Consider the following 23637-nt stretch of genomic DNA (forward strand, 5'->3'; position numbering starts at 1 on the left):
TTGGCAACGATGCCCACATCTCATGGACGATTTTTTTTTTAAAAATCAGAGGAACTTCGTTATCTAGAGTGTGATGGGAATGTGGAACTTGTTGCCACAGGGACTGGTTGAAGCAGATAGTTGTGGGTTGTTGCATTTAAAGGGAGACAAGACAAACATATGGGGGAGAAGGGAACAGATGGTTATGATGGTAGATTTAGATGAGAAAAGATGGGAGGGAGCTCAATTTTATAATTATGAGGGGCGTGGGCAGGGTGGATAGGGGGCAGCTGTTCCCCTTTGTTGAAGGGTCAGTCACGAGGGGACATAAGTTCAAGGTGAGGGGTAGGAGGTTTAGGGGGGATGTGAGGAAAAACTCTTTTACCCAGAGGGTGGTGATGGTCTGGAATGCGCTGCCTGGGAGGGTGGTGGAGGCGGGTTGCCTCACATCCTTTAAAAAGTACCTGGATGAGCACTTGGCACGTCATAACATTCAAGGCTATGGGCCAAGTGCTGGTAAATGGGATTAGGTAGGTAGGTCAGGTGTTTCTCACGTGTCGGCGCAGACTCGATGGGCCAAAGGACCTTTTCTGCACTGTGTGATTCTGTGATTCTGTGAATTGGAGCATATACACCAGCATGGACTGAATGTTGGGCCGAATGGCCTCTCAGAAGGAAACAACAATTCAGACCAGTACTTCTATTTCCCAGTTTTTACTGGGTTTTTTTGTCCTGGGCTGTTGTGTGCTGTATAGTTATTTAGGTTTAGGGAGGGAATTCCAGAGCTTGGAAGTCCAGACTACTGATGGTGAGGCAGCCATTGGTGGAATGATTAAAATTAGCGAAAGCACAAGAGGCCAGAATTGGGGAAGCACAGAGATCTCAGAGGGTTGTAGGGCTGGAAGCAGTTCGAGAGATCGGGAGGGGTGAGGGTCTGGAGGAATTTAAACTCCGGGATGAGAATTTTGAATCGAGGATGCTGGATTACTGGGAAACAATGTAGGTCAATGAGCACAGTGGGTGGTACATGAAGAGAATGTGCTGCAAATCAGGTTATGAAATTGGAAGAGCTAAAGTTTATGGAGGATGAAAATTGGAAGCTGGCTGGGACTGCATAGTTGAGGCTAGGAACAATAAAAACATGGATGAGAGTTTCAGTGCCAGCGGGCTGATGGAGGAGCAGAGACAGGCGACGCTGGGGAGGTAAAAGTAGGTGGTCTCTGTGATGAAAACAGTATGGGGGGGGTGGGGGGGTGGGGGGGGGGGTGGCGGTGGTCAGAAGGGCAGTTCGGGGTTGAATAGAACTCTGAGGTTGCTTCAGGCTGAGACAGTGGCCAGGGAGGGGAATGGAGTTAAAAACAAAAAAACTGCGGATGCTGGAAATCCAAAACAAAAACAGAATTACCTGGAAAAACTCAGCAGGTCTGGCAGCATCAGCGGAGAAGAAAAGAGTTGACGTTTCGAGTCCTCATGACCCTTCCAGTTCTGTCGAAAGGTCATGAGGACTCGAAACGTCAACTCTTTTCTTCTCCGCCGATGCTGCCAGACGAGGGGAATGGAGTTAATGGCTAGGGGCCAGAGTTTGTGGCAAAGTCCAAAATTAATGGCGTCAGTCTTCATAATATTCAACAGGAGGGAATAGCAGCTCATTCAGGGATGAATGTCAGGCAAGCAGAATGACAATACGGATAAAGTGGAGAGCTGGAGAGAGGTAGTGGTGTTGTGACAGAGCAACTAGGCCCCATCCATCTCTCTCTATCTTCCTTTCTCTGAAGTACAGAGCCACACTTGGGGTTTTGGTAGATCAGATTGTGTGTTACACTGCCACACCTTCCCTTCACGCAGCCTGTAAACATCCACGTCCAGATGTGCTCCCTGTTTATGCAGCTACACCCAGATGTTGATCATTATCTAGGTGGCTGCATCCAAATGTCACCCGTGCTGTGCCTGTCTGTCTGTCTGTCTGCCCTCACCCAGATGCGTCTGCGGCTCGTGCGACTGCATCCAGATGTTCCCCGTGGTTTTGTTGCCATGTCCAGATGTTACTCTCTGGCGTGCTTAGCTGCATCCAGACTCGGTCTCTGCCTGTGCAGTTACATCCAGATTTGTGCAGCTGGTTTCGGTTAGAAGAGAGTGACTTGCCTATATCGGCAGCCACCACCCTTAAGGTGAATGTGGGACTTTAAAATGAACAGAATGTATGGGTGGAATTTAATGCCCCCCCCCCCACCCCCCCCAAGCCACCATGCCCCCTCCCCAACCCCAGCAGTGAATTTGGAAGCAGAGGGGAAGTGGGTGGGGGGCACTTAATTTGGTGGGAGGGTGCAGGGGGCAGACCCTGCTGCCTTCCCATTTGATTGAGTCGGGGACGGACAGCCTTTCCACCTGGATACTCCCTTAGGCCCTTTAAGTGGGCAATTAATACAGCCAGCAATGGTGGGGAGGGGTGGGGGAGGGAGGAGTCGCCACACACAAACCCAAAAAGCAAACCCATTGGGTTTGCTTGTGGGCTCCCAGGGGGGTTCAGAGTTACCCGGCAGTGGGTAGCGGGGGGAAGTGTCCATTGTCCAAATGCACTCAGTGCCTGATTGAGGGAACCAATATTGGGAATGTGGGGAGGGTGTGGTGGCCACAGAAGGTCACCCCCTGCCCCCACCCCACCCTCAATCTCACAATCCCCTTCCTGCTATCACTCATCTTTGGCCTCAAGTCCTTCATTGACCCTGGGCCTCCTCTGGGTGCATTGCCGCAATGGAGAACTGCCAGCCAATGGCCAGCAGCTCTCAGGGGGGCAAGATTTGCACCCCCAGGGTGCTTGATCCTGGCGAAGGCCTGACATTTAGCCACTGAAGCGTCTGACAGGTGCTTAATCCAGCAGGCACTCTCCAATGGAGGTGGTGCACAGCTCTTGCTGGCTCTCCAGCTAGCAGGCAAGACCCCCCTATACAAAACACCGGTTAGACCACACCTAGAGAACTGCAAGCACTTCTGGGCACCTCGGGAAGTAGATATTGGCCCTGGGGGATAAATTTACCAGAGTAATACTTGAACTCAAAGGGTTAAAGTATGAGGTGTGATTGCACAAATGAGGGTTGCATTCCCTGAAATTTAAAAGGTTAATGGTGATTTGACCAAAGTTTTCAAGACATTAAGAGGAACTGATAAGGTAGGTATAGAGAAACTATTTCCGCTGGTTGGGAAGTCTAGGACTGGGAAGTATAATCTGCAAATTAGAACCAGACCTTTCTGGAGTGAAAATGGGGAACACTTCTTCACAAAAAGGGGAATGGAAATTTGGAACTGCCTTCTGCAAATGGCAGTTGACATTGGGCTAATTGTTAATCTTACATCTGGGACAGATAGATTTTTGTTATCCACAAGTATTGAGGAATAAGGGGCATATGTGAAATCAGGCTATGGATTGGTCATGGTTTCATTGAATGTCAGAACAGGCTTGAGGAGCTGAATGGCCTCCTCCTGTTCTTAAGCTCTTTTGACCGAATTCTATCTGCAATTCCCTGTCCCAATTATCTCCTGACCTGACATTCCCTATCCTCAGCTGAAGGTTGTACTTGGTCTTGATTCATCACGGGTAACAAGAGACCGCCACTGGCGGTTAAGGAAAGGTTACTGCTCTTCAAATAGAATGGAAACATCTATTACCTGGACCACGTACAACAATTAAAGGGGATGAGTAAAGTTTCAACACTGAGGGCAGACTAGTACTGGTTTTCATTTCCAGACGGAGGGAATTGAAAAGCAGAGAAGTTATGTTAAACTTGAAACAAACCTTAGCTTTTTTTTATTCATTCCTGGGATTTTTGTTGTTGGCAAAGCCCATCCTTAAATGCCTTTGAGGAGGTAGTGGTGAGCCACCTGCTGCAGCCCCATCTGGTATTATTCTGCAGCAGTTAGTCACAACTGAGTGGTTTGCTAGGCTATTTCAGAGGGCAGCTAAGAATCAGCCACATTGCTGTGGGTCTGGAGTCACATGTAGGCCAGACCAAGTAAGGTCAGTGGATTTCCTTCCCTAAAGGGGCATTAGTGAGCCAGTTGGGTTTTTACAGCAATCAATCATAGCTTCATGGTCACCATTACTGAGATGAACTTTCAACTGCAGTTGTATTAATTAATTGAATTTAAATTCCACCAGCTACCATGGTGGGCTTTGAACCCTTGTCCTCAGAGCATTAGCCTAGACCTTTAGGTTACTAATCCAGTGGTACTACAGCTACACCACTGTATCCTCAACAGTTCAATCACATTTGGAGATCTCTGTACACTCTGGTCACCATTTTATAAACAGGAAATAGAGGCACAGGAGAAAATGCAAGAAAAAAAAAGATTTCCTGCAAGGTTACACTGATCAGGAAAGGTTGAACAGGCTGGGGCTCTTCCTAGAGAACTGGTAGCCTTTAAAATTATGAAAGGGTCTGATAGTGTGAGTTTTTAAAAAATGTTTTATGGGGCATGTTGTGTTATTCTGTAAAGAAGGCTGGGTGTCTGTTTTTTAGCTGGCTAGGCTATCCCCAATTGCCCTTGTTCAGAGAGCACTTAAGAATCAGCCACATCGCTTTGGGTCTGGAGCCACATGGAGGCCAGACCACATAAGGACAGCAGATTTCCTTCAAGATTGTTTTTTTTGGACAATAGACATTAGTCTTTTAATTCCAGGTTTCTAATTTCCACCACCTGCCACAGTGGGACTTGAGCCCCAACCCCCATAGCATTATGCCTAGGCTTCTGGATTATCAGGCCAGTGACTATACCACTACACCACTGCCTCCCCTGTGGGATTTGATTAAGCAGAGCAGGAATTTGATTGGAGTCAGGTTGTCTGAGGGTTTGGAAACTTGAAAAAGATGAGGTTTAAATTGAAGCACAAGTAAATAAATTATATCTAACATTTGCATTTTTTAGATATGTTGAGAGGTTGTTTGAATTTCAAAGGGAAGTCAGAGATAACAATGAAAATATTTGCATCTTGCAGGAGCTCCACAGGTAAATGGTAGTGAGGATATGATATCTTTACTGACCCAAAAGCAAAGACAAGATAGAAACTTGTAAGATCTTATATTTGGAAGGATTTGAATTTCAAAGGGGTGAGAACAATGGGACTGAGATGAAAGGGGAAAAGCTATATTAGAGTTTCTGTGAATAGCTGTTTTCTAGCTTTTGAGTTGGAGAGCTGCTGAGCTGGAGATAGCTGGAGTTGTTTGAGCTGTTGAGAAGTCTTGGGCTGCAGCAAGCAGTTTTATGCTGAAGTGGATTCCATTGCAGAGTGGAAGAGGGTAAAGGTCATGTGGTACACCTTTATTGAGGCTACAGCAGTTTGCCTTTTGTAATATTACTGGATTTTTCGTAGTTAAACATCTATAAGGGAGTTACCTGGAAAAACTCAGCAGGTCTGGCAGCATCGGCGGAGAAGAAAAGAGTTGACGTTTCGAGTCCTCATGACCCTTCGACAGAACCTCAAGTTCTGTCGAAGGGTCATGAGGACTCGAAACGTCAACTCTTTTCTTCTCCGCCGATGCTGTCAGACCTGCTGAGTTTTTCCAGGTAATTCTGTTTTAGTTTTTGATTTCCAGCATCTGCAGTTTTTTTGTTTTTATCTATAAGGGAGTGTTGCCTGGAAGGTGTTTACTTGTGGTTTTGACCAAGTACAGAGTTTATTGGGAAAATGTTTTGTGAGACTAACCTTAATTGTGTAACTGTAACCTTGTGTGCTTAAGTTTCCTTTTATTTATTTTAATAAAACTTCTACTGTTAATTTTTTTAAAAAACCAAAAGTGTTACAGGGCCTCTTACTGCTGAGATCTTGTCCTCGTTATCAGAATACCAAAAGAAAGATTGTGTCCCGTTAGTCAAGTTTCCCTCTGGGACTTGGTTTACACGGGAATTAACACCGGTTGTGATAATAACAATGGAGAAGATGAAGAAAGGGTTTTGTAGAGAAGATGTTTCCATATGTGAGGTAAACCAAAATTACAGGAATAAGACATTCACCAATAAATCCAATAGGAATTCAGGAGAATCTTCTTTACTCAAGAGTGATGAGAATGAGGAATTTGCTACCACAAGGAGTGTTAAAGGCAGATAGTGTAGGTGCACTGAAGGGAAAGCTAGATTAAGACAAGGGAGAAAGGAATAGGTGGATATGTTAATCAGGTGAGATGAAGTAGGGTGGGAGGAGCTTCATACGGAGCATAAATGAAAGCAAACTGGAAGTTCGGCTCCAAGCCACTCACCACCTTGACTTGGAAATATATCGCCTTTCCTTCACTGCCGCTGGGTCAAAATCCTGGGACTCCCTTCCGAACAGCGCTGTGGGTGTATCTACACCACATGGACTGCAAAGATTCAAGAAGGCAGCTCACCACCACCTTTTCAAGGGCAACTGGGGATGGGCCAGCAAATTCCACATCCCGTGAATGAATAAAAGAAAGATCAGTTGGGCTGAATAGCCTCTTTCTGTGCTGTAAATTCAATGTAATTCTTTCTCTTGTTACTGTGAAGTTTTGTGTGTTATGATCCGTAGGCGAGTAGGTTGCATGGTTGATCCTGTTCCTGGTTCTAGGCAGCAGGAGGCACAATGCACCCTGGACCACCTTCTGTTTGTCTCTGCTCTTTAACAAATCCATGTACCATTGGGCCTCCATTTTACCGTGTCCACCTATAGTTTGTTGACCAAACTGTCCCATTCATCTATCAGCCCCATGCTCACTGACCAACATCAGCTTCCAGCATAGTAATATCTCAATTGTAATATTCTCAACCTCATGTTCAAATCCCCCCAGGCCTCCCCCCTTCCTATCTCTGTAATCTCTCCCCATCCTACAGCTCTTGAAGATCTCTGCGCTCCTACAATTCTGATCGCTTGAGCATCCCTGATTTTAATTTCTCCGCCATTGGCAGCCGTGTCTTCAGCTGCCTGGGACCCTAAGCTCTGGAATTCCCGCCCATCCTCCTCCTCTCTCGAGTTTGGATACAGGGTAGCAGAGACTTGAATGAGCTGAAGTTTATGGAAAGTGGGAGGACAGCCAGGAAAGCATTGGAATTATTGACTTGGGAGCTCAGATTGTGAGTTTTGGACAAGACTGATCCTTCCTCATTGTCTTTTGCAGGTCGCACGCTGGGCTCTGGTGCCTTTGGCAGAGTGGTTGAAGCAATGGCCCATGGACTGAGTCACTCCAACTCCAGCATGAAAGTTGCCGTAAAGATGTTGAAGAGTGAGTCCACACTGACCCACACGGGGAGGGGAGCCAGATTGATGGGAAGCTCCAGTCAGAAGGGGATTCTCATTTCCAGTTTCCTATACCGTCAAGGATCATTGTTTGTCTGGTATTGAGATGGATGTAGGCATTGCTGCTATGGTTGACAATTATTCCTATTCCTAGTTATCCTGAGAAGATAGTGCCTTGTTGAACCACTGGTAGAAGGTTTGATAGAAACTCAGTGGCTTGCTAGGCCATTTCAGAGGGCAATTAAGAGTCAACCACTTTGCTGTGGATCTGAAGTCACATACGGGCCAGACTAGGTAAGGATGGCAGATTTCCTTCCCGAAAGAAAATGAGTGAACCAGATGGGGTTTTTTTTAACAATAAAAGACAAACAAGGCCAGATTTCTGATCAACTAGGTGGATCATGGGTTATGGAGACAGGCAGGAAAGTAGAGTTAAGTCCACATCAGCCATGATTTTATTGACTGGCGGAGCAGGCTTGAGGGGTCGAATGGCCTACTGCTGCTCTTATTTCTTATGTTAGTAATAATCCAACAGCTTCATGCCGACTTTTACTGACACCAGCATTTTCTTTCCTGATTTTTAAAGCTAGATTTGAATTCTCAAACTTCCCATTTGAGCTCAGGTTCTCTGGATTATCAGTCCCTATAGCATAAACCTGCAATACCCTTGAAGCAATGTTTCGTTTAGCCCATCAGACCTCTCATGGGCCGTATACAGTTTATAGTCGCTTAGCTTGAGGAAGCAAAACTGATTTCTCTGTGGATGTCATGTCCTTTAATGCTCCATGAACTGTTCAGTCCTCTGTCCGTAGCGCTACCCTTATTTTCAATTCCAGTTCTGCTTTTTGTAGCTACTTCTACCAGATCTGCTGTCATAGTTTTCCATGGCTTACTGTGGGGCTTATAATGTGTGAGGTGCCAGGGTCTTCACAGGTGACCAGCCACTAGCCTTACAAAGCATCAGGTCTGTGCCTGTGGGTGTGTCACACACCTTGCTGGTCTCCACATCTGAGCTATTGCCCTACTAACTACGATATTCCACCTCATCCGCCATTCCCAATCTTTATGCACTTACAAGGGGCGACATCTCCACACCGCACCAGCTGAAGCTGATGGACCACTCACTTAGTTTTGCACAACTGCCAAGTCAAGGTCCCTGGGTAAAGGAGGCTGGCGTGCACAGCAGCTACTTGGGAGTCATAAGCGAGATTTGGAGAGTTGTGGGATGCGTGTTTCCCCTAACTGCGCCCCTTTTCACATGGACATGAGGCCGCCAATTCTAAGTCATGAAGTATTCAGTATATTTTTTGTAAATAAGGGAGGTGGTGGTGTAGTGGTATTGTCGCTGGGCTAGTAATCCAGAGACCCAGGGTAATACGCTGGGGACCTGGGTTCGCATCCCACCACAGCAAATGGTGGAATTTGAATTTAATAAAAATCTGGAATTAAAACTCTGTTGAGGACCATGAAACCATTGCCGATTGTTGTAAAAATCCATCTGGTTCACTAATGTCCTTTATGGAAGGAAATCTGCCATCCTTACCTGGTCTGGCCTACAAGTTGACTCTTAAATGCCCTCTGAAGAAGGGAAATTAGGGATGGGCGTCTCCAGTGATGCCCACATCCCATGAATGAATAAAAAAAAAGTGCCCATCCAGCTATTCCTTCATTGGAAATACAGTCCCTCCCTGCTGTCTCTTGAATGATCCTGCGGGGACGGAGGGGGGAGGCAGATACAGGAGAAGCTGGGGTCGTTCTTCTTCACAGAGAAGGTTCAGGCGAGATGTAGTAAAGGTGGTCAAAATCATGATGGGTTTTCAATAGAGTAAATCAGGAGAAACTGTTTCCAACAGCAGGAGGGTCAGTAACCAGAGGACACGGATCTAAGTTAATTGGCATAAGAAACAGAGGGAAAATGAGGAGAAGGGTCCTTTTTTGCATGCAGTAAGTCATGGCGATGCAGAATCTCATGGAGTAGTTGAAACAAATAGTGTAGATGCATTTAAAGGGAAGGTAGATAAATTCATGAGGGAGAAAGGAATAGAAGGTATGGCAGGGTGAGCTAAGAGCAGTGGGAGCAGGCCCATGTGGAGCATAAGCACTGCATGGACCAGTTGGACCGAATGGCCTGCAATACTTTGTAAAGGGCAGTGGAAGCAAATTCAAGAGTAACTTTCAGACGCAAATTGGTTAAATACTTCAACATATTAATTTAATTACCCACAATGTCTCCCAGCGTCCGATTGCTACAAATTCCTAATTCGTTGCCTCTTTGTGATTTACAGCTACCGCAAGGACCAGTGAGAAACAGGCCCTCATGTCAGAGCTGAAAATAATGAGTCACCTCGGCCCTCATTTAAATATTGTGAATCTACTAGGAGCCTGTACCAAAGGAGGTAAAGATTGAGTTCATTCATGTATTATTCACGTCTCTGATCTCATTCGTAGGTAGTACCCCATATAGCAGGGGCAGTGGACAAGCCACGATCAGGGCCCACTGAAAGTGCAAGGCCAAAAGTAATGCTTATTAAGTATAGGTCAAGACTTGCACAGAGCCAGAACCCAAGGTGATGGCCCCAAGGCCTATCAGGGCCCTCCGACCCTACCCTGGATCAGGACCCCTGGCTCTACCTTGGAACAGGACCCCGAGGCCTACCTTGATTCTGGGCCACCAGGCCTATCCTGGACCTTAGCCCCTTGCAGGCCTACCTCCTGGACCTGGAACCCCCTCCAGGTCTACCCCCAGGATCTGGGCCTCCTGTGGTCCTCCCCATGATCTGAGCCCTCTGCAGGCCAACTCCCAGGACGTGGGGCGCCTTGCAGGCCTACGCAGGATCTGGGACTCCTCCAGGCCTACTCTGGATCTGAGGCCTCAGGCCCAGCAGGTGTTAAGGCCCAAACTGAAGGCCTAAGGCTGCTGATGCAGGTTATCACTAAGCTTAAAAAGCAGCCACAGTTCATCAGAAAGCTGCCCCAGGAAACCTTTTTTTTTTTTTGCAACTATGGAGACCAGAACTGTGCACAAGTGCGATCTTCAGTGTCGGTAATTAATGTTTCACTCTAATGAATCCACTGCGGGTGTCCGACCCGATATTATAGTTGTAATATTAAAATTTGAGTCAGAGTTTTAGAGTTGGAAGCAGTCAGGGCTGGGGAGACCTGGGCCAGAATTTAAACGCCCGGCGGGCAGGCATGCATCTGACCCGTCCAGCTACAAAATAGCTCCAGGTGATGTCGGGCGAGCGTCCTGACATCATCACATACTTGCGTGATATCTCGCTCAGTGGGCGCAGGCGACAGACGGAAGCGGCCCGCCGACAATTAAGTGGGCAACTAGGCCCGTAAAGGAGGCAATTGAAAGGCCCGTCCACTTTTACGGTTGGCGGACGGGCCGATCGACCAGGAGGCCTTTACATTTCTGTTCAAACCTCGATCCGTGGGGAAATAAAATCAGAAGAGATATCCGGTGCCTGGTTTTTTTTTATGAGTTAGGCTTTTAGATGCTTGTCTGTGCTGCATGGACATATTTTGCAGCATTGTTGTTGCTTCGTTTATTCTGTGCGGTGTGGGGGGCGGGGGGGTGGGGGGTCTGCAGCTCCCCCGGGAGCAGCTGTCTGCCTTCAGGGAGCTCGCTGGAAGCGCTGACCAGCGTCCGCGGTGACGTCAGTGCCCACCCTCGTCCCACCCACCCCCACCCACCCCCCCCTCCCCTGCAGGCAGCCCTAAGCCTCTCTCAGTGCGCGTTTCACGCTGGGTGGTCGTTAACTGGCCGGCCGGCGTGAAATCACGGTCGAGAGCCCGTTTCCCATCCGCTCCCAGGCCTGCTGATCACACCCGCTCGCTCAAAGAGCGAAAAATTCAAGCCCTGGAGGATATCCTTGAATCTGTTCACAGCCTGAGGATTATAGATTAGGTGACGGAGGTCGTGTGATAGACACTGAACTCTCGGAGTGTGACGGGGCTGGGCTGGTGCAGACTGGATGCTCAGTGAGAGACTGTGACTTTGTTTTGGACAGGTCCGATCTACATCATCACAGAATACTGTCGCCATGGCGATCTAGTGGATTACCTGTACAGGAACAAGCACACCTTCCTCCAGCATTACGCTGACAAAGGGCAGAGAGAGTCAAATACCGTCATCACAAACTCCTACAACGAGAGGATGAAGAGGTAATGTCCGTGACATCTTTACCATTACAATAACAACTACGTAGCAGCTGTAACAGGGTAAAACATCCCAAGGCATCTTACAGGGCAGTTGTGGAACAATTTTCTTTCATGGGATGTAGGCATCAATGGCAAAGCCAGCATTTGTTTCCCATCTCTAATAGCCCTTGAAAGTGATGGTGAGCTGCCTTCATGGGTTGCAGTGGTTCAAGAAGGTGACTCTCCACATTCTTTTCGAGGGCAGCAAGGGATGGGCAACAAGTGCTGGCCTTGCCAGAGATGCCCACATCCTAGGAATGAATAAAACAAGCGGTCAAAGAGGTAAGTTCTAAAGAACATCTTAAAGGAGAAAGAGGTGTTTAGGGAGAGAATTCCAGAACTTGGGGCCCAGGCAGCTGAAGGCACAGCCACCAGTGAGGGAACGGTTAAAATCAAGGATGTTCTAGAGGAGCGCAGGGATGTTGGAGGGCTGTAGGGCTGGAGAGGATTACAGAGGTAGACAGGGCAAGGCCATGGAGGGATTTGAAAACAAGGATGAGACTTTTAAAATGGGGGAGCTGGCTGATGAGATGGGCCAGAGAGTGATTGTGGCAGTGCTGTCCTGTCGGGTGCCAGTTTCTGCTCCCCCCCCAACCCCGGGAGTATGGTATTGGCAAAGTGACCTGTCGTTGGGCTATGTCACAAGGAGGATAAGACTGGCGACAATCACAGACAGCTGGGAGGGTCCCGGGTGGAATGGCCCTGATTATTTTTACGGACCCCTGAGTCTGTCTCCAGAACCAGAGACAAAAAACAAATCCAAACTTTGTGAGGTTGAACCTCTTCCTCCCCCATCGCTCATGGTGCAGGGTCCCATCGTAACATGATAACTGGAGTTCTACGATCCTGATTTGAATATTGAAAAGGGGTCATTAATGTCCTGTTAACACCAAGCAACATAAATAATCAACACCCACGAGTTCAAATCTCACCAATTGTCAGGTGGAATTTAATAGATCTGGTCATTTCTGGCCTGGCATCAGGCTTAACCCACCCACCACATCATTAAAAACCTAACTGGTTCACTAATGTCTTTTAGGAAAGGAAATCTGCCACCCTTACCCAGTCTGTGCCTATATGTGACTCCAGCCTCAAATCAACCTTGTTGACTCTTCACTGCCCTATGAAATGGTCTAATGGCCTCTCAAGCTATAAGAACAATCTCTTCCTTTAAAAAAAAATGATTGCACCGATCGGCTACCAAAGGTTCAAGTAGTACCACCCCTCAGCATCTAGAGGTGGTTAATAAATTCCAAGCGATGCCCACATCCTAAGAATAAATTAAGAGATATCAGCCTGGCATCCACAGTGCCTCTCCCAGAGAGGAACCATTGACTCCACAAGAAGGGAAGGAACAGTTACTTTCACTCCTTTCCTTCTCTCTCCTCTTTATCTTTCTCCCTTTCTCTCTTTTCCACTCTTCCTTTCTCTCTCTCTCCTCCCTCACTTTCTCTCTCTCTCCCTTGTCTCTCCCTCTCCCTTCTCTCTCTCTCTCCCCTTCCCTCCTCTCTCTCTCCCTTGTTCTCGTGATCTCTCTCCCTTTCTCTCTTTTTCTCTACCCCATCCCTTTCTCTTGCTGCCCCCTTCTCTCACTCTCCCCCCCACTCTCCTTTTCCCTCTCTTACTCTCTCTCTCTCCCCACCCCTTTCTCTCTCCCCCTTTATCATCTCTCTCTGCCCCACTTCCCCCCCCACCTCTACAGAAGTTTGAACGAGGAGCCGGAGTGAGCCGAATTGTCATATCTCTTTCAGAGGACCAGAACAGTCATAATGGGCTGAGTGGCCTCCTCCTGTGCTGTATGACTTTGATTAACACTATTGCCTGTACAGTCGAATCCCATCCCCGGTGTTATATGTCCAATGATGAGAGTTCCCTCACTCGACCCTCTCGGTTGCTTCCCGCACTTTCATAGTCCCATCCTTTGAGGGAATTGAACAAAAGTAAGGAAGCAGAAGATAATTGAAATTTAAACTGAGATTTTCCCCAGTCTTCAGCAGTTTTGTTACAGGCAGAGCTTGTGGGTCAAACTGAAGGGATTAATAACCGAGCAGGCTTCAGTGTAACAATGAAGGGTGTTTAAATTCCTAACACACTGTTAGCAAATGACCAGTTATTTCTATCCTGTGTGTAATTGTGGAAATAGTTTCCGATTCTTGGTTTTTATTTTCTTGATGTTTGTTTTGGCTCTGGTCCAGATGTAGCCAGAACCGTGTCAAACTCCACAGGTCAAAGAGACCAACCCATCCTCCTGGCTTCCTGCACTTGGAGCCAGACAGCATTCTTTGCTGTTGTAGGCTGCAGTGTGTTGTGCCTGTGTCTCTGTGTGCGTGTATTTCTCTGTGCATACATGCCTATGTGCGTCTCTACTCCGGTGTGTGCGTCTCTGTGTGTGCATGCCTATGCAAGCATCTCTGTGTGAGCTTGCATCTCTCTCTGCATGCATGTCTGTTTGTCTGTATGTCTCTGTGCGTGCATCTCTGTGGGCGCATGTCTGTGCATGCGTCTCTCTGTGCATGCATGTGTGTGGGTGTCTGTATGCCCCTGTGCATGCATCTCCGTGCATGCATGTCTATGCACACCCGCTTAACCTGTCTATAGCCCCTTGCAGACTCTTTGTATCCTCCTCCCAACTTGCTTTCCTACTTATTTTTGTATCACCAGCAAATTTGGCTACAATGCGCTTGGTCCCTTCATGAATATGGATTGTAAATCTGCCTGTCCGTGTCTGGATGTGTCCCCTGAGGGTTGAGAAAGTCCGAGGGATTTCATGGCTCCTCTCCTGAAGTTGCCAGTTCCACACACTCCCAAACCCTCTTCAGGTAGCTCAGTCCTTGTCGCCTGTGAGGTCCAGCCAATGATTATTGGCAAGCTGTTTGATCATACAGTGCATTGTAGATGGCCTCATGCTGACCCTCGTTCCCGTGTCCCCATGCAGGCAATGTTTACTGTACGCAATATGGTAAAGGCTCGGGGTTAATAATAGTTGCAGAAACCCAACATGAAAATGCACCAAACCTGGCCTTGGACAACATGGTGGCCATAAATTTCCAGCTGCTCCATTAAGGCTTCACTGGCACCTTCCCCGAGCAACTGGTGTTGCTGAATTCTGGAACAATTCTCAGCCAGGGCTCACTGGATGAAGGGCAGGGGGAACGTTTCTGATTTTAATTCCCCCCCGCCAATCGTTCATCCCTAGGGAACTGGGGTCGATTTATACACCTGCCAACCAAGCCAGGGATGGATGTGGCTCTCAATGTCACCCTCACACCAGTCTGTAAAAGGACCAGAGAGGGAAAGGTGAGAATTTCTTTTTATGCAGCAGGTTGTCGTGATCTGGAATGCGCTACCTGAAAGGGCGGTGGGAGCAGATTCAATAGTAACTGTCAAAAGGGAGTTAGATAAATACTGAAAAAGAATAGCATTTACAGAGCTCTGGAGGGAGAGGAAGGGGAATGGGCCTGACTGGATTGCTCTTACAGGATTGATGGATTGAATGGCCTCTTTCTGTGCTGCATCATTCTGTGTTTAGTGTTTCACCACGTGGGCAGCAAGCCCTCACGCTGTATTCCTGATGAGCTCCTCTCTTTCTCTCTGTCTCTCTCACTCACCCACCCCTCTCGCTCTCGCCCACAGTTACGTAGCCCTGTCCTTTGAGAATGATGGAGGGTACATGGACATGACCAAAGACGAGCAGCTCGAGTACATGCCAATGCTGGAGGCTAAACATGAACCAAACTACGCCGACATCGAGCACCCTGATTACAACAGGTCATACTCTCAGGAGAACAGCTCTTCCACTGGTAACACCCCTCACTGTCTCTGTCTCATTCCAACTCCCAACATTCCTCATAAGTTTTCTTTCTCTTTCCTTCTTTTCTCTTTTTGTCTTTCTCCCCCTTCTCTCTCTCTCTCTCTAAACCCCTCTCTCTCTCTCACATCCCCCTCGTCAATGACTTATTAATTACATTGTTACGGTTTAATGGCAATTATTCCCTATAAATAGTGATAGCTGGGACACTGGAGGGGTTGGAGTAGTGTTGACTGTGAACTAAGTCAATAAACACCCTCCAACAAAGAAAGCAGCTGGATCCATTTAACACCTCTCTCTTTCACACCCCTCCCTCCATCTCTCTTCCCCTCTCTATCTCTTTCCCTCACTTTCACACACCCTCTCTCTCTCTCTCTCCCTCTCAACTATATCTTCCTCCCCCTCTTTATGTCCCTCCATCTCTCTCTCATTCCCCCGTCTCTCCCCCTCCTCTCTCCCCTCCACTCCCCCACTGTCTCTCTCCCCCACACCCCCAACTTCTTCATTGTTTCCCTCTCTCATTCTTTTTCTTCAAATGCTCCATCTAGAATGGGGTAACAGCCTCTCCAGCTGGTAACCTCCCTCATTCTCTCCCTCTCAGCCTTGCCTCTCTTGTTTCCCCCCCCCCCCACCCCCACCCCATGGTGTATCCCCCTGGGATCTTTCCTCTCTTGTTCTTCCTGAACTGCAAACTGTGACTGCCATCTACTGACAGCTGCCTTACACTGCAGATCTGTTACTTGTAGCACTGCAATCCACAATTTTAAACGCACAGAAGAATCTAATATTTTACAAAAATCAAATATGTCCATTCACCCTGAGTTAAACTTGGAAGATTGTGGATTCAAGCCCCACTGCAGGAACTGAGCACATAATGAGGAAGAAATAAAGATTTGTATTTCTATATCACCTCTCACAGCCTTGGGACGCTCTTTCAGGCTTTCCAGCCAATTAAATGTTTTGGAAGTGTAGTCTGTGTTGTTATGTAGGAAACGCAGCAGCCAATTTGCACACAGCAAGCTCCCACAAACAGCAATGTGACATTTTTTATTCATTCATGGGATGTGGGCATCGCTGGCTAAGCCAGCATTTATTGCCCATCCCTAATTATTCTTGAGAAGGTGGTGGTGAGCTGTCTTCTTGAACCGCTGCAGTCCATGTGGTGCAGGTACACCCACAGTGTTGTTAGGGAGGCAGTTCCAGGATTTTGACTCAGCGACAGTGAAGGAACGGCGATATATTTCCAAGTCAGATTGGTGAGTGACTTGGAGAAGAACTTGCAGTTGGTGGTGTTCCCATGTGTCTGCTGCCCTTGTCCTTCTAGGTGGTAGCAGTCATGGGTTTAGGTGGTGCTGCCTTGGTGAGTTGCTGCAGTGCATCTTGTAGATGGTACACACTGCTGCCACTGTGCATTGGTGGTGGAAGGAGTGAAAGTTTAAGATGGTGGATGGGGTGCCAATCAAGTGGGCTGCTTTGTCCTGAATGGCGTCAAGCTTCTTGAGTGTTGTTGGAGCTGTACTCATCCAGGCAAGTGGGGAGTATTCGTCACACTCCTGAATTGTGCCTGTAGATGGTGGACAGGCTTTGGGGAGTCAGGAGGTGAGTTACTCGCCACAGGATTCCCAGCCTCTGACCTGCTCTTGTAGAGACAGTGGCTGGTCCAGTCAGTTTCTGATCGTTTACGCTCACCTGAGTGGGTTAAGGGGCCTTGGGTTAACATCTCATCTGAAAGAGGGCACCTCTGACAGTTTTGCATTCCCTCAGTACTGCACTGAGGGAATTAGCCTAGATTTAGTGCTCAGGTGTCTGGAGTGGGGCTTGAACTCACAACATTCTGACTCGGAGGTGAGTTGCTACCCACTGAGCTGTAACTGACACCTGTAAAGACCACATGGCTGTAAGAGAGCAAGGGGGGTTGGGGGGGGGCGGGGTTTGGGGGGGTTGTGGGGGGGGGTGGGGGGGGGGGGGTGGTGGTGGGGGGGGGTGGGGGGGTCAGGGGGTCTTCCCTCGTGCCCGGGACCAATATCTATGCTTCAATCAATGTCACGAAAAAATTATCTGCTCATTATCACATCATTGTTTGGGGCACTTTGCCACTGGCAAAACAGCTGCTGGGTTTCCTACATCATGGCAGCAGCTGTACTTCAAGACTCCAGTTGTTGTGAAGCACATTGGACATCCTGGGGTCGTGGAAGACACTATGGAAATGCAAGTTGGTGCGTTTCTGAAAAATGTATCAAAGTCCATCATGATGACAAGTCCCTTACGCAGTCTATCATGTTCTTTTGAAAGAGCGTGAGGTCACAGAGGATAAACTGCTGATCAGCGACTCTCCGATACTGAGCTACGTGGATCTGGTCGGAATCAGTTATCAGGTGGCACAAGGAATGGAATTCCTCTCACTAAAAAATGTAAGCCATTCAAATCTGTCTCTGTCCGTGTCTCTGTGTGCGTGTCTGTCTGTCTCTCTCTCTCCCCCTTACTAAGGTTAAAATTATAATTTTGTCTTTCTGTCTGTCTGTCTGTGTCTCTGTCTCTGTACCTGTCTGTCTATCTGCCTCTCTGTCTCTGCCTCTCTGTTCCTGTATCTGTGTCTGGGTCTCTGTGTGCCTGGCTCTGTCTGTCTGTCTCGCTCTGTTTGTGTGTCTGTGTCTATGCATCTGTCTGACTGTCTCTGTGTCGGTCTCTCTGCCTGTATCAGTCACTCTGCCGGCCTGTGCCCATGACAGTCTCCCTAAAGCCTCTTGCCTCTGCCTGTGTCACTCCGTCTCTGCCTATGTGTGTCTGATGGGGTCTGTGCTGTCAGTTTCACACTCTCAGCCCAGATTTATTGGTCAGACTCTCCACTGTGTGTTGGCTGCCTGTTGTGTGGAACCAGGGAAAGGGGAATGTGGAGGGGTGAGGGACAGTAGAGGAGGAAGACAAAAGAGGACACACACTAAGCCAGATTACCAAATTTTTATGTTGGCTCTTCAATCCTTGCCCAGCCTCCTCCGGGTACCAAGTTGTAACTTGTATTTCACCAAACTGGCAACCAATCCCTGATCAGCTGGGACAGTCCTCATTAACTGGAGGTAGTGGGGGTAGCAAGGGGGGTTGGTGTGGGGGATGGAGAATGTTGGTTAGAGGTCCCACTACTCCCCCAGGGTTAACGATAGGGTGCAGTGTTCTGTCCCCCAAATCTCAGATGAGTGCTGTTGCTTCCGATGAGATGGATTGTTGCTGGAACTCATTGGCTGTGAATACTCACAGACAATCAGGTCAAACAATTCAAAAATCCCGCACCCCACCAGATGCCCTGTCAGTTCCTGATGATATCATTGGATTTCTGGGGATCCTCTGCCCCAGTTCCTGATGATGTCACTGGCATTCCCTGCCCAGTTCCTAATGATGTCACTGGGTTTCTGGTGTAGTATGATGTTATATGTGCCTACATGCCATTGTAATGTAATGGTGCTCTGCAGAGCAAGGGTTAATGTGGGACTGGAGAATAGCACCACCCAAGGTATGATGTATAGAGTCACATGGTAATAGACTGAGAGAACAGTCTAGAGAGAACTCTCTGGAACCAGCCTGCATGGAGGTAACAGCACCATGTATGACAGTGACCTGGGATCTGTAAATAGTTAAAGGTTAACAATAAAAGTTTCATGTTTAAATATACAAGTCTCAAGATCTCATCATTGAGATATCTAAAGAACCCATATTACAACACCTGGTGTATTATTGTGGACTGGTAATAAATTGATTTTTTTTTTTGTTTTGACAGTGTGTCCATCGCGATTTAGCAGCAAGGAATGTGCTGATCTGTGAGGGAAAACTTGCGAAAATCTGTGACTTTGGATTAGCACGGGACATTATGAATGATTCCAATTATATTTCAAGAGGGAGTGTGAGTATCCCGCCATCCATTATAATATCACATCTGTATAAGTAATACTATCCATATAAATGTCACTATCTATCTGAATATCGCTATCTGTATAAATATCTCTCTTCTCCCCCTCTCTTTCTGTCTCCCCTTTGTGCTCTTTCTCTCCGCCTCTCACTCTCTCTTCCCTATTCTCCTCTTCTCTCTCTTTCTCTCTCTCTCTCTCCTCTCCTTTCTCTCTCCCCCTTTCCCTCTCCTCAACTTTCTCCATCCCCCTTTCTCTCTCCCCGCTTTCTCTCTCTCTCCCCGCTTTTTGTCTCTCTCCCTGCTTTCTCTCTCTCTCTTTCACCTTTCTCTCTCTCTCCCTCTCTCTTTCTCTGTCTCCCTCTCTCTCTCTCTCTCCCCCATCTCTCTCTCTCTCTCCCCTCTCTCTCTCACACCTTCCCTCCCCCTCTCTCTCTCTCTCCCCCTCTCTCTCCCTGTCCCTCCCCCTCTTTCTCTCCCTCCCTCCCCCTCTCTCTCTCTCCCTGTCCCCCCCTCTCTCTCTCTCTCTTCCCCCTTTCCCCCTCCCTCTTTCTCATGTTAAAATTAGAACACACAAAGCAGAATAACCTAATTGTCATTCGCTAGCGAGGAGGATTGTCCTCCATAAGTCCAAAGATGGCTGAAGAGGCCCACTGGGGCACTAGTTGTCATGTGGGATGCCTGGTTGCATGTTATCAGTTCAGGTCACAACGTGTTCCTTTCGTTGCTTTTGCTTTTCTTCTTCATTTTGTCATCGTTGGGTCTAAGTTCAAATGGTAACCTGGTTAGTAACTATTAACTGATCTGGTTCCCAGACCTTTTTGCCTCTGAAATGGATGGCGCCAGAGAGCATTTTCAACAACCTGTACACCACGCTGAGTGACGTCTGGTCCTATGCAGTCCTGCTCTGGGAGATCTTCACCCTTGGTAAGGCACCTCCAAACATCTCTCTTTCCCCTCTGACTTTCTTGCATCTCTGAGGGCACTCCAGTGTTTGGGGAGAAAATTCAGGATTATTGCTAAATGGAGTCCTGGTAAATCACACATCTTGTCATCTCAGTGCACTCTCCTACTGAGTTACATCTACCTTACGCAACACTTGAAGTTAAAATACAGATCAACCGTGATCTCACTGAGTGGCAGAGCAGCCTCGAGGGGCTGAATGGCCTCCTCCTGTTTCTATGTTCTCTCCAAGCCCCTGATGAGGAGCTGGCGACAAGATCGGCTCTGCTGAGGCTTCCAGAGGCTGGAATTAATTGGTTAGCTGCCGTGCTTTAGTGGGTAGCACACTCACTTGCCTTTAAATCAGAAGGTTGGGGGTTCGTTTCTCACTCCAGAGACGTGAGCACACAATCCAGTGCTGAGGGAGTGCTGCACTGTCAGAGGGGCCATCGTTCAGGTTGAATGTTAAAATGGGACCACTCGAGGAAACAGCAGGTGTGTCCTCCCCAGTGTCCAGAACCAGTATTTATCCCTCAACCACCATCACTTTGGAAAAAAAAAAGATTGTCTGATCATCATCACATCACTGCATGTGTGATCTTGCTGTGCACAAATTGGCTGCTACACTTCCAACGTTGCAACAGTGCCTGCACTTCAAAAGTGCTCATGGGCTATAACGTGCTTCAGAATGACCTGAGATTGTGAAAGGCGCTATATAAATGCAGTCTTTAAATTCGATCTGATGACTAGACCGAGTCTTACGTCAGTAACAATGAAATCAAATTGATGTTTGATGTCTAAGTAATGATAGCTTCTTTCTTTTCTTCCTTCCTTACACTCCTTACGCTCCTTTCTCACTCCTCATTCTTTCTCTGTCTCTCTCTCTCTCATTTACTTTTTCATTTTCCTTCCTGTCTCTTTCCTTCTTTTTCAAGGTGGGACACCGTACCCGGAACTTCCCGTTAATGACCAATTCTACAACGCCATAAGGCGTGGTTACAGAATGCCTAAACCTCACTACGCCTCCGATGAAATGTGAGTAAACATCAGGAGCTGCTGAGCCAGGCACAGCCCGGAGAAGCAGGAATGATGATTGAGATCGAGGAAGGGCTGGGAGGACCAGCACAGCCCTCAGATTGAAAAGAGCGGGAGGGAAAGAGCCTGGGGTGAATGAAGGAGCGAGTGGGGGCCACCAAATTCTAATTTTTAAAAACCTGCACAATGTAAGAGGGAGGGAAGGCGGAGTGAAGGGAGATGATCAGTCTTCACGTAAAAGACACTAACAGCACACCAAAAATACTAAATAATCATGCAGCAAAACGGGGGGGGAGGAAATAGATACAATAACTATCACTAGAGAAAAAGTACTGGGGAAACTAATGGGGCTAAAGGCCGATAAGTCCCCTGAGCCTGATGGGTTGCATCCTAGGATATTAAAGGAAGTAGCTGCAGAGATAGTGGATGCACTGGTAGTGATCTTCCAAGAATCCTTAGATTCTGGAAAAGTCCCAGAGGATTGGAAAACGGCCAATGTAACACCCTTATTCAAAAAGGGAGGGAGACAAAAAACAAAAAGATAACTATAGGCCAGTTAGCTTAACATGTTGGAGTTTATTATAAAGGATGTAATAGCAGAGCATTTAGAAATGCATAATCTAATCAAGCAGAGCCAGCATGGCTTCATGAAGGGGAAATCATGCCTGACAAATTTATTAGGATGCTTTGAGGAGGTAACAAGCAGGATAGACAAAGGGGAACCAGTAGATGTAATATATTTGGATTTCCAAAAGGCGTTCGATAAGGTACCACACATAAGGTACCTTAATAAGACAAGAGCCCATGGTGTTGGGGGTAGTATATTAGTATGGATAGAGTATTGTCTAACTATTAGACAACAGAGAGTTGAGATACAGCGGTGGGGGGGGAGCATTTTCAGGATGGCAACCTGTAACTAGTGGAATGCCACAGGGATCAGTGCTGCAGCCACAATTATTTACAATATAAATGACTTGGATGGGGGAAGTGAATGTGCTATCGCCAGTTGTGCGGATGACACAAAAATAGGTGGGAAGGCAAGTGGTAAGGAGGACACAAAGAGTCTACAGAGGGATATAGACAGGTTAAGTGAGTGAGCAAAAATGTGGCAGATGGAATATAAGGTGGGAAAATGTGAGGTTATGCGCTTTGGCAGGAAGAATAGAAGAGGTGAATATTATTTAAATGGAGAAAGACTGCAGAAAGCTGCAGCACAGAGGGATTTGGGGGTCCAAAAAGCTAACATACAAGTTCAACAGGTAATAGGGAAGGCAAATGGAATGTTGGCCTTTATTTCAAAAGGAATGGAGTATTAAAATAGGGAAGTCTTGCTAAAACTATACAAGGCATTAGTTAGACCACACCGAGAATACTGTGAACAATTTTGGTCCCCTTACCTGGGGAAAGATAGACAGGCATTGGAGGCAGTCCAGAGAAGGTTCACTAGGTTGATCCTGGGGATGGAGGGATTTTCTTATGAGGAGAGATTGAGTAGCCTGGGCCTGTACTCACTGGAGTTTAGAAGAATAGAGGTAACCTTATTAAAACAGATAAGATTCTTAGGGGGCTTGACAGGGTAGATGCTGAGAGGTTGTTTCCCCTTGTGGGAGAGTCTAGGACCAGAGGGCATAATCTCAGAGTAAGAGGATGCCCATTTAAAACAGAGATGAAGAGGAATTTCTTCTCTCAGATAGTAGTCCATCTGTGGAATTCTTTACTGCAGAGGGCTGTAGAGGCCAGGTCATTAAGTATATTCAAGGCTGAGATAGGCAGATTTTTAATCAGTAAGGGAATCAAGGTTATGGGGAAAAGGCAGGAAAGTGGAGTTGAGGATTATCAGATCAGCCATGATCTCATTGAATGGCAGAGCAGACTCGATGGGCTGAATGGTCTACTTCTGCTCCTATGTCTTATGGTCTTATGGTCCCACAATTCGGAGGGGAGAATGAGGGAGGGGAGGAGTCCCACAGTTTGGAAGGGGAGGCTGTGGGAAGAGAGACTGAGGGAGGAGAGGAATTCCACAGTTTGGAGGGGGGAGGAGTACCACAGTTTGGTGTGGGAAGCTGAGGGTGGGGGAGGCGGACGGAAGGGAAGTGTCCCACAGTTTGGAAGGGGAGGCTGAGGGAGAGGGTGGCTGAGGGGGGAGAGACTGAGGGAGGAGAGGAATTCCAGAGTTTGGAGGGGAACTTGGAGAGGGGAGACTGAGGGAGGTGAGGAGTCCCACAGTTTGGAGGGAGACAGAGCGAGGGGGAGGGGAGATGGAAGGAGGGGAGATGGAGGGAGGGGAGATGGAGGGAGGGGAGACGGAGGGAGGGGAAGGTAAGATGAGGCGGAATGTTACCCTTGGGCCTAACTTATAATAGCTTGTGTTTGAAATGATGTTGCAGATATCAAATCATGCAAAAATGTTGGAATGATGAGTTTGAGAAGAGACCTTCTTTCTCGAATTTAGTACAGTACATGGGAAACCTGCTTACTGAGGGCTACAAGAAGGTAAATATAACATTGAATGAAATACAGATTTTACTC

General features: G+C 47.4%; 1 protein-coding gene across 1 annotated transcript in view; it reads left to right on the plus strand.

Annotated features, from left to right (window-relative positions):
* Positions 1 to 23637, plus strand: part of LOC121281261 (platelet-derived growth factor receptor beta-like) — a 79388-nt gene that overhangs the window by 49790 nt on the left and 5961 nt on the right. Inside the window, exons 13-21 of the mRNA XM_041194101.1 lie at positions 7104 to 7208; positions 9508 to 9618; positions 11239 to 11392; positions 15062 to 15228; positions 17529 to 17647; positions 19006 to 19128; positions 19947 to 20058; positions 21009 to 21108; positions 23496 to 23601. Coding sequence (XP_041050035.1) covers positions 7104 to 7208; positions 9508 to 9618; positions 11239 to 11392; positions 15062 to 15228; positions 17529 to 17647; positions 19006 to 19128; positions 19947 to 20058; positions 21009 to 21108; positions 23496 to 23601 — 1097 coding nt within the window. The remainder of the gene's footprint in view (positions 1 to 7103; positions 7209 to 9507; positions 9619 to 11238; positions 11393 to 15061; positions 15229 to 17528; positions 17648 to 19005; positions 19129 to 19946; positions 20059 to 21008; positions 21109 to 23495; positions 23602 to 23637) is intronic.

The sequence above is a fragment of the Carcharodon carcharias genome, chromosome 8, assembly GCF_017639515.1.
Source record: "Carcharodon carcharias isolate sCarCar2 chromosome 8, sCarCar2.pri, whole genome shotgun sequence".
Lineage (NCBI taxonomy): Eukaryota > Metazoa > Chordata > Chondrichthyes > Lamniformes > Lamnidae > Carcharodon > Carcharodon carcharias.